The sequence below is a fragment of the Phocoena phocoena genome, chromosome 6 (genome assembly GCF_963924675.1).
Source record: "Phocoena phocoena chromosome 6, mPhoPho1.1, whole genome shotgun sequence".
Taxonomy (NCBI): domain Eukaryota; kingdom Metazoa; phylum Chordata; class Mammalia; order Artiodactyla; family Phocoenidae; genus Phocoena; species Phocoena phocoena.
This window is the reverse complement of record NC_089224.1, coordinates 83,506,375-83,522,232: the sequence shown is the minus strand read 5'-3', so window position 1 is coordinate 83,522,232 and position 15,858 is coordinate 83,506,375. Positions and strand designations below refer to the sequence as shown.

The window sequence follows — 15,858 nt, the reverse complement described above, 5'->3', positions numbered from 1 at the left end:
AAAAAACAATGAATACTATTTAAACTAAATTGAGTTGGCACATTTCAAATGGCAATACCATGGCTATACAGGTCAGATTTCAGCCACAACCTAGGCCTAAAATAAGTTATTTGGGAATTACGTGAGACCCTTGGTGAACACCAGCCCTAAAATTTAGCAATGTGATGTTTTCATAGCACAGTGGAATCTGCTATTTACTCTTCCTCGGTGTCAGTCCAGGCTAAATATGTAAAATGTCCTAAGAACACTTTGTTTCCACTTAGAATGTAACTTTTCCCTGGGTCCTTATATTTCTTTATATTTTAGATGTTATCATTCTATGAGCCAAACTATGTATACATATTCTTAGGTTCTTACACTTTAAGAAGTGACACTTTAAAAAGTGGCAATGAATATATTTTATCCCCAATTTTTTCTTTTCTGATCTAATTGCCTCCCCTCTCTAAAAAACCAAACCAAAACCAAAAAACCCTCCTCTCCTCCCGTCAATGGCATCACTGCAGTTACATATTTGTTTACTTTCTGTCTCCTTCACTTGCCTGTAAGCTCCATGAGGGCAGGAGCTGCATCTTGTTCAATAACGTGTCCACTGCTCTGGAAGAATTGTTAAATGAATCAATTACTTTCTGTTAAACTTATCTCTATTGCTCATTCCTTCTCAACCCCAAGAAAGTTGGGAAATAGGAGATACGAGGTAAAAGTGAGTTGTTCTTATTAAACCATATCGATCGTTCTCAAGGCTTAGTGTGCCAAAGAATCATCCAAGGTCCTCTTTAGAATACAGATTCCTGCCTGCCTTCCCCGGTCCCCCAATTCTGAGTCAGTAGGCCTGCCTGTGGCCCCGAGAATCTGCATTTTAAGCTGACTCCTTCTGATACATAGAGTCTGGGCACCACACTTTGGGAAATGCAGACCTGTACCCATAGGGGAATCAGAGGGTCAGGGAAGGAGAAGGCTGGAAGGGATCATGGCAGTGCATTTAGTCCAATCTCCTCAGCCTTCAGATGAGAAAACTGAGGCCTACAGCGGGGCAGAACTTGCCTGAAATCATCTAGTGAGTTGGTGGCAATTTGAGAGGGTCTTCTGAGTAGCTTCATGAAAGCACCCTCTTTGCAGAATCTTCATGTTGTTTACTTTGTAGGTTTAACACATGTCGACCATGTTGTTTCTTAGGCTATCTTGTTAACATATTTAAATGCCACTTGCTGGTGCCTGGTTTTATCTGGGCAGTATCTCTTGTATTTGGAGTCTGTTACTATACTAAGTGACACCCATTACCAGAAAACATCCTAGTTTGCTGGAAAATACTTGAAATGACCAACTAATGAGGATGTGAAGTGCATTTTCTCATTAGTAATTATGCAGGCTCTGAACACAAGCCCAGTATCTATATATACTTGTAATGCTCCATTAAAGGCAACTGTGGGGTACAGAATAGCAACATTTCAAGGAGAAACAAATCAAATGTGACGTGTTTTGACTGCACTGATATACAATGATCTGAGCTCACTTCTGAAGGAGAGAAGTTTGGCCCAAAGGAGAAGAAAAGTTCCCAGAGCCAGGAAGGCTTCACAGAGTGAAGAGCCCTCTTTCTGGCCTTGAAAACCCCCTTCCCTCTGTGACTTGGAACAACTCCTCACTTCCCTTTCCCACAAACGAGGAAAATGCTCACTTACTACCTTAAAGACACATAGGCAGGTACAAGATTAGAACATACCTGCCTGGAAAACATTTTCTCATTTCTCTGATTCACTGGGGGAAGGTAGCATCTTTAATAAATTGTTTTGGTCAAGCCAATTGTCTGACTCAAAACTGACAGGGCATATTCTTATTTAAAAGGTAAAATTATGTATACCACTATGATATAGACTAGGCAGGAATAAATGAAGAAGACACTTTCATTTTTCACTTTATTCACTTCTAAATGGTCTGCCTTTTATAAATTACTCTTATTGTAATTTTTAAAATCTAATAAAGCTTCTATTAAAAAAAACCTAGTATATTGCCATTAAACAGAAGTGGCAGTATGGTGAAAGAGAAACATATTACTTTGAGTGATGAGATTTGGGTCTAACCCTAGCTCTGCCACTGACCTTAGGCAAGCCACTTAGCCTTTTTAAGCCTTTATTTACTCTTCTGAAATACGGGTTTTGGATTAGATGACCTCAAGATCACCTCCAGTTCTATGAATTAATAAATAAAAAACTTTAAGAAGAAGGTAATATGAAAATTGAATTTCAATGAATGACATTAAAAAAATGACTGAAACCATAAATTGTACCACATAAACTGGGTTTAAGTGAAATTATGTAAGAATGTATGTGATGGTGCCTGGCTCAAAGTAGGCATTCAATAAATTCATTTTGCTTCATTCATTTTACGTTAATTTTTTTTTTTTTAAGAGAACGAAGCAAATTCAATCTTGTGAAGTAACAAGTTGTTTAACAACACACATTCTTATATGTATATGTATATATATTCACTTGCATTTAGGGACAGTAAGGTAAACCCTAGAATCATAAAATCTTAGCGTTGGAAGGAAATTATTATCAGTCAAAGTAACCTCTCTCCTTGCGAGGAACCCTGTTATGTGTTCTCCTTAGTTTCTTCTTGTGTTGATGAACTCACGCTTCCACAGCAGCTCTTATAGCCAGGAGAGCTCTTCCTTGTCCTCAGAGTGAGCTGGAAGGGCCCCCTCCTTCACCCTCTAGTTCTGCCCTAGGGAGCAACAGTCCTCTTGGCGACAGGGCCAAAGTGTGACCTAATCCTGCCAAATCTTCTCCCTTTCTGTCTACGTATTTCCATTTCCTCCAACCATCCTTTTCGAGTTTCCAGAAACAGTGTATCCACATACACTGCATCCTCTTAAATCCCAGCTTGGAACTGAACTCCATCCTTGAAGTGTGGACTGACAGAGTCCGTGGGACACCATCAACTTGGTTCTAGTCCCATGCTTCTACTACTGAGGCCTAAGCTAATTTTGTATCCCTCCCTTCCACTGCACACTTGGTTGGTTCTTACTGAATGTGTATGGAATAAACTCCTGAGATCTTCTTAACATGAACCACTGACAGGCCAAGGCTCTCCCATTTAAAAAAATTCTAAATGCTGAGCTTCACACTTATTTTTGTGACCTTTCTTCACGATGGTTTCAGCCCATCCCGTTCCAGCTTGTCGAAATCACTCTGAATGTTGACACTGACATCCATCATATTAGCGATCCCTCCCAGCTTTCTGTCATCTGCAAATGTGATCAGCATGCCTTCTCTGCCTTCATCCAAGTTTTTGATGGAAACTCACTGTATTTTATTAAAAAAAGACTTTTAATTTAATTGATTTGGGTCCAATTTTTGATAATTTTGCAAAGCTATCTAAAAGCAGGAGAATCCAAGCTATGAGGTTCAACCCAATTCCAAAACAATGCAATTAAAATAAATACGCTTTACAAAATTGAGCCAGGCCCCACAGGTAGTATCAGTGTGACCCAGACTCTGGCACGGTCAATCTGTTATTTTGGGCAAAGCTAACAATTAAATTGGATAAATGTTTGTTGATGAGCATGATGACTCCAGCCTAACACCCTGAATGGTACAGAAGCAAGCAAACACAGTGGACTGATTTTTCACTGTGAGGCAGTCCCCATCTGGGACAACTCAAAGTACGGGGTAGAGTTTGCTGCTGAATAACTACTTAGGCCATGTAGACCAATAATTGGATAATTTGGGCCCCCCCAACCCACCAAACCACTTCGTGGACTAAACCTCTGGACTGGCCATCAATAGTGATTTCAAATGCCCCAGAACAATGTCAGATTGTGTGCTGTAGCCTCAGTGAAGGCAGTGCCAAGAAGCTTCATTAATTCAGATGAATTGCATAAGGGAAGGCCAGAGTTGGCTCGTGGAAAAGTTTTTATTCCCAAATGCTTTTCTCTCACCCACTCTCACTGAAACCAGAGATGCGAGGAATTATGGTTTTAAGAGCACAGACTTTGGGGGCCAAATTGGGCCCACTTGGCTTCTAATTCTCTCTCTGATACATATTACTATGTGACCTTGGGCAAGTCAGTCCTTTAGCCTTTCTCAGTTTTAATCTCATCTATGAGAGATCATAACACTTACCTTAGTGGTTTTGCTACATAGCACCTGACATGTGTAGTGTTTATACTCATTAGAACATTCAACAAAGGACAGAATAAGAAGTTTTGGTCAAGGAGATAACATACAGGGCACTGTGCTAAAGCTTTGACAAGTATCATCTTATTTAAACTTCCCTGGGAAGTTAAACCCTGGGAAGTAGATATTATTATTATTACTCCATAACACAGATTAGGAAACTGATGCATTAAAAGATTTCATCAGTTGCTCAAGATCACCCAGCTAGTATATGATGGTGTTGGGATTTTAATCGAGGCCTGCATGGTTCCAAAACCTAAGCCCTTAATCACTGCATTATTCTGTTAGACTATTATTTGAGACTTGACTTCAGTCAAGAGATGCTACTTGTAATCAGAGTAAGAGTCCTCAACCTTTGATGCTAAGGGTCTACCATGCTTCTCATATGAAGTCTTGTGCTCAAGTGTGGAGAGGAGGCTTCACAACCTAAAATGAGGGAGGGGATGAGGGAAGGAAGATCACAGCAGATATACAAATCACCCCTTCACTTTTGTCAACATTGCAGCCTAAAAGGAGGGCATATGGCAGACTCTCTCACACTCTTGGCCAGCTCTTCAACCAGAAGTTTGAAATACTGATTGGACCTGGAGAGGGCGATCTGGTAGCTGCTGCCAAGCCAAATCAACCAACTGGGGATCCCTGGACTGGTATCTCTCTTATCTGTGCGTAAACTGTGTTTCTAAGTTTTCTTGTCTTACGGTGGGATTAACTATTCGTACAGTTCATGCTTCTTTCAATGGTTAGATGAGACAAAGTACCACAATGCCTAGCACGTAGAAATTGCTCAATAATTGAGATCTTTTTCCTTTCTTTTCTTCTTTGGTGAGACCCTGTCTTACTAGAAGTCTGCTTTTCTCAGTCTCTTTTAAAACTGCCTTCCAGTAATGTTTATACCTTTGCTCAGAAAATCCTTCCTCATCATTCTTCTTTGTGTTATCCAAATTTCTGGGAATTTGCAGGGTTTAAACTGATGATATTTTACTATATCCCATATGAAATAAAAGTGTTAATATATTTTGGTTGGCTTAAATAACAACACTGGTAATCATTTACAATTTTCAAATGTTTTCTCAACCGTCATTCCTGTGTGACTGATGTTCAAAACATCCCTCTGAGGTTAAATATTGTAATCATCTCCACTGTAAGGATGAGAAAGCCAAGAGCAGGAGCCAGGTGACACAGGCAGGAAGCAGCAGAGGCAGCATTCCATCCCAGTCCTCCTGACACCTCCCGATGTCAAGGCCAGTGTTTGCTCCTCTCCATCAATGGTTTAATCCCTCAGTATAAGCAGTAGGTCAGTCAATGCCGGTGCAATTGGGTAAAATGTTTAAGGATAACTTGAAGCTTACCCAGATGGTTTGGTCACAATATGGAATAAAAAAGTAGTCACTTTGTCTAAAGCATGAAAGAAATGTACAAATTGTAATTCACCTGTGCAGATTTTCGTTGGCACAACCATCAGGAATCCTGCAACAATGGGTATGACAGGTGCAGCACTGTCAGGGTCATTTGTTAAGGCATTTAGAGATTCAATAAGGCAAAAATTATTTGGTGCAATGGATGCACTGGAATTGCTAAGTGAAGTGGAAAATAGAGAAAAGGTATGAAAACGGTTGAGCACAGTGCCAGGCACAAAGTCATTCAATCCACCCTTATTACTATTATCATGAATAGAGACCCTGATCATTCATTCAAGAGCAAGACATCATAAAACTTACTCTGGAATAATCGAGATCTCTGGGCGTTGAGTCTGTTAAAGCTCGGACGAGGGCATTCATCATACAGATTGGAGGAGAAGGTGGAGAGGGCTGAGAGGCTTCCTGCTGTAATGGGCTCTTTGGTTTGGAAGGCAGCCGACCTCTCCTCCCTTTCAGACTATCTGTACGGACGACTGGTACCGAGAGAAACAAACAAAATATGTCTTCAAAGATATCCATGAACAGCCATAAACCACAAAAAGGAATCAAAACACTTTACAGTTGAGCAAATCATTACCGATGCCAACCATTTAAAAGTGGCAATAAGTTTGGAGTAATAGCCACACAATGATTTAATGAGAGTTGAAACAAGCAGCATAAAAGCCACCCCACACTTACATTTGGTAATGAATTAGCCCTAAAAGTCTCCTTCTCAAATAGAACAAAGATGTATGTACACAGGCTCTCTATTGATTTTGAGAAATTAGAATAAGTAGACCTCAGCTATTTTTGAATGTAAATACACACCATAAAAATAAAATGTTGAAAAGAAAGGGAAACTAGGAAACTTCACCATTCTAATGTAAACATTAACTTTTTCAGTGATATCTGAGAATATTTATAAGCAAGCTGGACAAAAAGCATTATATCCATACCTTCTTTAACCATTCCGACACTGAGACACTTCTGAAATCGACAGTACTGACATCGGTTTCGACGTCTCTTGTCTACAGGGCAGTTTTTATTTGCCAGGCAAACATATTTTGCATTTTTCTGCACTGTTCTCTGAGGAAATACAATACAGAGATAGTCAACTAATAGTTTCTGGAAAGAGGTAGGACCTGACAAGATGTATTTTAATTACAATGTGAAAAGCGACAGTGCAATTTGTATAATTAGATAAATTTAATTTCCTAACACGCTAGCCTGCAGGAAAAACAATTTTATTAGTGTTAGCTGCTGACAATGAAAATCATCTCGGATTGTTCTGAAGCAAGTCTCAGGAGACACCCAAGTCTGAATGATAAAATCATATCTGAAATTACCAGGTCAACATATCATACCTTGGAGGATTAGATTATCTTCACTTTTAATATCCCTTTGGGAACAATTTTCTACTTGTTCCACTCCCCTGATTATTGCTGACCTTATTAAAATAAAATCAAAATTATCTGGGATGTACTTTGCTGGATATCACTATTGTAAGTCAAATATCACAGAAACTGGCTTTGTTCCCCAATAGAGATGAAATCATAAAAAGCAAAAACGAGGACTTGTCTAGTTATAACATATAGGAAATAATGTTTTAATGCAAAAAAAATCACTTAATCAGCTTGTGTAGTGTATTCTATTTTTAAAAGAATGGTAAACTGTCCATTTCTCATTTTTGAAAGCAAAATCATAAAACGGGATACTAAAAACCGCTATCACATCCAAGAAAGAAAAAAAAAAACCAAAAAAACAAAAAGAATGAGATAAAAGAAGGAATATGAGAGCCATATATTTTCAATGAAAATTCCCATTAATTGGTTATTTCATAAATGACTATTGACACAGACATCAAAATAGCCATACTGTAAAAGACGTATCATAAAACTTGGGCCTGGGCCTGGTTATAAAATAATGTTGTATTCTTCAGAATCATGTATAATTTTAAAATGAAACATGAAGAAATAATAAAGGATATTTTATGCTCCAAATATAAGAGAATGCTTGATTTTTTAAAAAAAATTAAAAACATTTGTGCAAATGGATGTGTATTTATCACTCATTCAGGAATTACCTGTATCTATTCAACTCCAAATAGAGCAGAAAGTTGGAATTTATTTGGTAAGCCTGGGCTGCATAAAAAAAAGAAATCCAGGTAATTTGGGATTGGTGATCTATTTTGTGTCTAAAATTCTAAATAGATTTACTTTCTATCTTTTTAAATTTTCAGCCGTTCTCAACCCCCTTGTATCAGTTTTCACTCTATCACCTTTTAATTTCATTTTAAGAGATCATTTCTAAACTGCTTATATAAAATTTAAAGCCAGATACATTTTCCCTGCTTTAGCAGGTGATTTTAGTTTAAAATGCAAAATTGCCAAAACACAAACATACTTCTGAGGTTTCCACCATTTAAATTCGCAGCAGTTTGTAAGGGTAGGAAACTTGTGTTTCCTAAATGAAGCTCTTTTTCATTGAACATGAAGTAATTAAAAAAACTCTATTTCTTGCCATCGTCCTCAAGGATATCCCAGTTTCAGTGCTGGTGGCATTTTGCTTCAGGTATACGTTTTCCCAATAACCTCAAACCATCCCCACTTTTGTGTATGCCTGCACAATAGTTTAAGGACAGGGAGAGATCGTTATGGTTCAATCACTGAATTCCCATCATTAACTGCACTTCATGTCACATTTTTAAAGAATTCAATTTAATGGTAGAAAGCCACTGGGTAAAACCTGCTCCCATTCCCTTAATTAACAGATCTGTGGGGTGGTTCTCCCTTATCCTACCCCTACCCTTTCGAGTATAGATTTGTTTTCAAGATATTGCTGCAGAAGAAGGATGCTGTTGGGGAACACTTAATTGACATTTCTAGACGAGGAATGTATCACCACTCCTGTATTTTGGTCAATTCAGGGGTGATTATATTTGTGGATTACTTATACTTCTCTTGTTTTTCTTTCTTTTTCCCCTTTCAGCTGCCCATTTCACTGCCTTTCAGCATTTCCGCTGAAATGCTGTAAAAAGCAAATCTGCTAAAGGAATGCAGTTACTTGAAAGTAAAGCTTGAGTAGTTAAGACAGAAAAAAACGGCTAAACTGATGGTTCTACATTTAAAACATCATAATCCTGCATACCTCCTGTATGGCATTTAACATACTGCAAAATCCTTCCACAAGCATTTTCTCATTTATCTGCAGAAATTAATCACATGATTCCTATCTCCAGATCAAAAATAACTGTTGCTTGTTGGTATGTATACCAATGCACACATGTGCATTTTTTAAATAAATGTTTCTATTTTCATTTATAATGAACTATTCTTTTATGGCCCTTTAAAGCTTATAAAGTGCTTTCATAAACATTTCTCTCATTTAACACTCACAGCCTTTCTCTGAAATTTATTCACCTGATAGGGAAACTGAGGCCTGGAAGGAAGTGTCATGCCCAACATCATAAAACTGGTAGGTGACAAATCAAGGACTCCTATTTGAGTGTTCTGACTCCAATTCCAGCATGCTTCCAGATACATCCTATTGGCCTCCCAAATCCTCATTATCCAATCAGCATCCAGCTTCTCCTCTCCCTCCACCCTGCCCTGCACTGAAGGCTAGGAAGTGATTATTGAGCATTCAGGGGTTTGCAAATGCCTGACATAATAGCCAGGGGAGTGAGGAGTGGGGAGGGCGGCACAGAATTAAGTGTCTGAAGAAGTCTGGGAGTCAGTAGCAAAAACAGAGCTGCAAGAGAACAAGGCCTGTTCCCCCTGAGTGGTGAGAAGAGCACTGAACTCAAGAGTCAGGAGAAACCAGCTGGAACTGTCCCCATGTGCAACTAAATCACCTCTCTAGACTTCAGTATCCTCCTGGGCAAAATAAGGGGGAGGCTGAAGACCCTCCCACTATAAAATTCTCCTTTGGGTCTCTGAGATAATGAAGAGTGTCCCCACTCTGTGTGGTACAGAAGTGGAGTGGAATGATGAGACCCCAGCTACCATCTTCTACAGAGTAAGCTGCCCCAAACTGCATCCACCAGCTGCCCCTGTCTATTCTGCAGCTGCAGAGCTATGAAGAGGGCATGCACGTTTAGGTCATGCAAACATGAGTTGGCATCCTGCCTCCATCTCACTCTCTGAGTGTGTGTCCAGGGGCAGTTAACCTCCCTGAGCCTCCATTTCCTCATCTATGAAACAAGGATAATTAAACATTCAAGACGCTGTTAGTAAAAATAGCTAGTGGGTGACCAAAATTCAATGTCAGTTCTGTTTGAGTCTAGAGTCCTAGCTCTTCCTAGGAGGATTAAATGAGATACAAACACCCAGGGCCTGGCACACAGACCCTATTCCCTCAGACATCCTGGATGGACAGAAGAGGAACACAGTGAGGTGTTTGCATTTTTGAGGTCACAGATCCCTTTGCGAATCTGCTGAAAGCTCTCTCCAGAAAAATAAGCAGGAGGTAACGCCAAGTCAGGAAGTTCACAGCCCCCTCAGGCCCGTCTGGGCCTCCTGTAATGGACGTCAAGTTAAAAAGCCCTGAGAAAGTGGGTGTGAGGGTGCTAGGAAAGGCTACTGAAATGCACAGTATAACCAGTACACCTCTCAAACCGGGAAGGGCCCGCTTAGACGCTCACTCGAGCGGGTGTCTGGGGAGGCTGGCTGCTGAGGGGAGAGGGAGCCGGAGGGGCGAGTGCTCACCTTGAAGAAGCCCTTGCAGCCCTCGCAGGTGCGCACACCGTAGTGCTGGCAGGCGGCGTTGTCCCCGCACACAGCGCACGTGCCCTCGCCCGACGCCGAACTCCTGTTGGGCGGCGACGGCAGGCTGGGGCTCTCGCCCAGCAGGTTGGATGCGGTGGGGGAGGCCGTGAGGCCGAGCGGCGGGAAGGCCAGCGCGGCCGCCCTCTTGGCCAGCGGCAGCCCGTACGGGTGGCCCTCGAGCGCAGCTGCCTGGCTGCCCGCGGCGGCGGCGGCGGCGGCGGCGGCTCCCAGCGGCAGGCTCAGCGCGGCGGCGGCCGTCGGGTCGTAGCCGAGGTGGTGGCCGCCTGCGGGGCTGGGCGCGGGCGGGTGCGGCGGCGAGGGCTTGAAGGGGAAGAGCGGGAAGCGCGCGCCTGCCACCGTGGGCACCGCCTTCATCGGCTGGTCGAGCAACGGGCCGGGTGCGATGCAGCCCTGTGCCGAGGACAGCGTGTCCTCCCACATCGCCCCCGCCTGCTGGGGGAAGCCCGGCGTGGTGGGGGTGGACGGCGGGGACTGCTTAAAGTACATAGAGGTGCTGGGCAGCACCTCGTCCTCCGGGCCGGAGGGGGGCGGAATGGATGGCTGCTGCTGCTGGTGGTGGTGGTGGTGGTGGTGGTCATGGTGGTGATGGTGGTAGCCGTGCGCGCGGCCCTCCTCCATCTTGATCAAAGGCCGGGGCCCCGACGGCTGCATCTGGTACAGGCAGGAGGGCTTGAGTTCGTAGTTGCTCGAGTAGCCCTCCATGAAGGTACTGAAGCTGGGCAGGGACGTGGTAGCCGTGGCCGTGATCTCGGTGCTGCCGAGGTCCATGGTCAGCTTGGAGTAATCAGGATTCATGATCTCCGTGGTGTATTCCGAGCCATATGTCTGTGCTGCATAACTGGAACCTGGCGGTGAAGGGCTATACTGGGCTTGCACACAGGGCATATCTGCAAGGGAGAGGAATAAGGTCTCTCAGAAGCAAGTCGGCACTCTTCCTAGCTAATAGGTAGCAATGGACTTGTCGCTCTCCAATATGGGAAATAGAGAGGAAGTGACATTCTTTTCACCTTCTAGTATCATAGACTTAGAGTCCGTCCTTCCTTCCTTCTTTCCTTCCTTCCTCCCTTCCTTCCTTCCTTCTTCCCCTGGGAAGAAAGTTGAATCCCTGACAAACTGCCAAAGGGGCCACAGGTTGCCAAAACCCAGCCTCCTGAGGACTTCTGTGCCCACCCTCCCTCCCTTGCCCTGTCCTCCACTATATCTGTGAATTTTGATGTCTTCCCTCATAAGCCCAGTTGTGTTTTTAAAAGTGGTTTTGAGCCCTAGAGATTAAATGAAGTGACCTCGGCCACAAATTAGGAGGACAAGAAGAAATCCAGTGAATGCCGTGTTGGTTTCTTTTGGGTGAAAGAGACTACTCGTCCCCCAAGTCACACGCTTTGATTTGTAAACCTATGAGTTAGTAAAAGAAAAAAAAAAAAAAAGGTGTCCTACATGGGACTTACTGGCCCAGTGACATTCTAACATTTTATCAGTGCCAACTGAGGCTACCCACACACATTGTGGCTGCTTTCTCCCACCCTCTCCCTACTCCTCCAAGAAAGGCTAGCAGCCTGCTCAAACTGGACCCCTGTTGATGATTTCAGCCAGCTAGGTGGTGAGGTAGGAACGTAGGTCCAGGAAATGGACTCGGGGGAGTTTGCACCATCTGCAAAGAAAAAGATCAGCAGCTGCAACAGAACACCCACCAAACCTGCTCTCTGCCATATATGCTATATATGTGTGTGTGTGTGTGTGTGTATTTCCCCCCATTCTAAGAAATAAAATATATCAGTGGCTGCTTTATAACAGTAGTTTACAGTTGTCATAATAGGTTAGTTATCTACATATTTTCTTATGACAGAAGAATTAGCACCCCTAGAAAAGAAAGCAGTTTCTTAATAGGTTGAGTTTCTCTCAGCCCCCAAAGCAATGATATCTGGAGTGCTTACTGTTGTTCAGAGAGGTTGAACTGGATGAGAAAGCCCTAAGAAATATTGGATCTAGTGGATAATTTATCTAATTATTTCCCTTTCTTTATAGCTAAATATAAATAGTAAACTGGGCAGTTTCTGGTGGTTGGTTTTTCTGAGCCAAAGGAAAACCACGTGCTTAACGTGTCTTTGGAGTCTATGGTGTAAAAGGTGTGACTAATAGAAAAGTGAATACTTAACATCTCCTTTGACATCTTTCTCTTACCCACATTTCCAAATCTGATTGAGTCATACATGTATGGGATGAAATCTTGACTTGTAGAAAGGTGTTGAGGGCCTGGTGGAAGAAGCAGTGATGAGGAGAGGCCAGTTCAAGCCTTTATTTTCCGAGCACCCTACAAACACTCATTAGTTTGAAGTTAAAAGAGCACTTATCCTGCTGTCTAGTTGTTGGGGTGAAATAAAAGGCTAGTCATTTAAAAGAAAGAACACTGCCTGATGTTTCATTTGTTGTCCTCCCTTGGATTTCTCCATGAGTCTTTTCTATCATTCTTCTTTGCCAGTCCCTACCTATTGCTCTTCTTTGTGTCTTTCTGAGGTTTCCAGATAGAAGATGAGCTTGCTGGGACTGAGTTCTATTTATCTGCATCTCTTTGGCCAGGCACCTGGTATCCCTTTACCAAATGCATAAAGAGGTATTACAAGCCAAACCTGCAATCCTTTCTTTTGCCCAAATCAAATTTACTCCTTGGTTTTTAGCTCAAATGCTTTCTCTCTTTCCCTTTGAGCTTCAATAATCCAAATGTCTGCACCCAAATGATTTGTGTTTTATACAAACAAAAATGCTTTGCATTGTTCGAAATGATCCCATAACTTAAATGCATTAGCATTAAAAACAGAGCAAATATGAAGACATTAAAATGTATAAAAGATCCAAATCTGTTGATGTATTTGCATTTTTCTCAGGAAAAATATCTTTGAGCAATACGATTAATTTAATCTGGCTGCTCCACTAGGTAGCAACAGGGTGTGGTATCCAGAGGAGATTCGTGCAAGGAAGCCACCTGTGCCGTGAAATTCGCGGCCAGCAGTCAGTCACTCGCTGTCCTGGCGCTGGGCAAGTCGACCAGCCTGCTTGCTGGGTATGTGGCTCCCCCACCCACATATCCCAGCCCGGGAGGAATAAGGGGTCGTGCCTTCAGACCTACCTGGAGGATATCTTGCGCGCTGAATGGTGGGGCTGGGGGTCTCTCCAGCGGAGGCTGAGAGTGGAGGAGGCGGGGACGTCCGGCGGGGCGAAGCGGCGGAGGTGCTGCCCGGCTCCGCTGAGGGTCCAGTCTCAGGGCTGGGGCTTGCCGGGCTGCGCTCTTCCGCAGTGGGCTCTGCGGGCACCAGGAGAGAAGACAAAGGTCACAGTGAGACCACGCTGGGTCACCGCGGCCTGGACTGGGCGTATGGCGGTGAGGGTTGAATAGATCTCTAGAAATGCATTAATTACAAAAGAATTAGAAGGGTAAGAAAGCAGTGCTTAAGGTGACCGGAGTCCCCGGGCAGCAAGCATCACAGCGCCTTGGGGGAGCCGAGGAAAGGCTGTCCGCGCTCACCGCGGTTTTGTGGTTCCCGAACCGAGGCTAAAAAAACGCGCAGCCAGTCGTCGCCCAGAAATTAATCTATCTGCCCCCACAATTGGTTCCAAGCTAACGATGTCATGAAAACCGAAGAATGGAGAACACTTGAGGAAGGAGTTCCGCCCGAATCGGAGTCTGTGAGTGTGCACGAGCGGAAAATATTTTCCAACTTCACCCGCCCCCACCCCTCAAATACAAATTTTACACGTTGCATAGGAAAGGCACAGGGTACGGAACGAATGCATGAATGGCCCGAGGAATTAAGAAAGTCTGCGCTTTTCATTCTAAATGCTAATGGAGCTTCGCCTCTATTAGCCGCGAGTTTCGGGGGCCAGGGGTCAAGCAAACAAAAGGACACAGTGGAAATAGGCCGACGCTGGAAACGAGGCACAAGGCGGTTGGCGTTTGCGGCTGGTGGTGAGAGGGGAGGGAGGCCCCCTGCGCCCAGCGGGCGGTATCCCAGAGGGTGGGCGACTTCGAGGCTCGGGGCCATCCGGCGACCCGGAGGGGGGCACATTCCGGAGGGCGCCGAGAGCGGCTCTGGGGTGAGCGTCTCTGCGCAAAGCCTTAGCGAAACTTTGTAGCTAGAAGCTCATTTCGGCGGGCCTCGGGAAAGGATCCCACGGCCCCAAACTCCGGCCTATAGCGCCCCCTTTGCCCGCACCCACTCGCAGCTTAACGGATGGCAACAGGGACTCGAAAAATAAAAAAACCCAAACTACCAAAATTCCAAAAACCTCGGGGCTGCGCGGGCCGCGGGTGTCGGATAAGTTTCGTCTCCCGCCGCCCCTGCACCCCGGGCTTGCCTGAAAGGAAAGAGGGTATCGGAGCCCCCAGATCCGGGGAGCCCTCGACGGGCAGGAAATGGGGGATTCCCTTGCCATCCCCAACCCCAGCCCCAGCTGATACTACAGAAAGCCTGCGCTCGCCCTAGCGCAGTCAAGGGCGGATCTTCCCACGGCTGTAGCTTGCGCTTCCCGTCCCTCCCGCATCTTCAGTGGGAGTCTCTAGCAACCTCCCACCACCTCCTCCAGGTGCCCGCATTTCCGCCCTTCTCCGCGGCCTTTCAAGCGGAGTCTTTCTCCAAGGATAGGCCTCTGACTGGGGTGGGCGAGGGTAGCGTCTCCCCAAGGAAGGGGCTCCCCTCGAGCGCCCGGCGTTCACGGGGAAGAGCCACACTGCACTTCCTACAGCCGCCGAGCCGAGCGCCCCTCGGCTCTCTCCACTCCCCCTACCCCCCCGCCCCGAAACCGACCGGTTACCTAGGCAAAGCCTCAGAGCCTGGAAACACGTTGCTCCGCTCCCGCTCGCGGCCGCCGCGGCCGGGAGCACGGAGCCTCGGGGTTGTAAATTAGGAAGAAATAACTACCTCTGTCAAAGCCCCTTTCTTTCTTGTGGGCAGACGAAAGGAACACCCCCGTGTTCCCCTCCCCGTGGTGAAGTGTGTGAAGGAAACCGTGAAACGCACCATTGTGACCGGGGCTCCTCCACGGAGTTTCCAACCCTGGGGAGCGGGGGCGGAGGTTGGGCGGGGGCAGGAGGAGTGGAGAAGAGACCGACAGAAAGGCAAAGGCAGAGATTCTCAGAAAGACAGAGGGAGAGGAGACAAACCGCGGGGGAGAATTTCTGCGAGCGCACGGTCCCAGGGAAGCGGGGGTGGGGGTGGGGGGTGGGGGTGCGGGGGCAGAGAGCGGGTGTGGAGGCTGCTGTGGCCTAAGAGGTCTTTGACATTCACATTACGAGCGTCTTGCTCGGATAAGAGAACTCGAAGAAACTCAAACTTCATTCATTGTGCTCAGCAGCCGCGTTAGGCAGCTGTTCCTTTCCCTAGCTCAGTTCTACAAAATATTTCTCCGTCGTGGGAAAAGAAGATTCAGGATTGGATTCGCGATGAAATGACTGAAGGGCGCCCTGTACCTCTCTCCTGGCACCCTAGGGCTCTGGGATAATAGCCCGAGATT

General features: G+C 45.0%; 1 protein-coding gene across 2 annotated transcripts in view; it reads right to left on the bottom strand.

Annotated features, from left to right (window-relative positions):
* The window catches only part of NR4A3 (nuclear receptor subfamily 4 group A member 3), a 34,929-nt gene extending 21,286 nt beyond the window's left edge, over positions 1-13,643 (bottom strand). The window contains exons 1-4 of one of the 2 annotated variants that reach the window (XM_065878809.1): positions 13,478-13,643; positions 10,276-11,243; positions 6,526-6,655; positions 5,891-6,063 (exon numbers count right to left, since the gene is read on the bottom strand). In XM_065878809.1, the coding sequence (XP_065734881.1) occupies positions 5,891-6,063; positions 6,526-6,655; positions 10,276-11,241 (1,269 nt within the window). In that variant the 5' untranslated portion in view covers positions 11,242-11,243; positions 13,478-13,643. Of the gene's footprint in view, positions 1-5,890; positions 6,064-6,525; positions 6,656-10,275; positions 11,244-12,534; positions 12,566-13,477 lie in introns of those variants that run through there. The other variant, XM_065878808.1, reaches the window with a different exon arrangement.
* Positions 13,644-15,858: the final 2,215 nt, after the last annotated feature.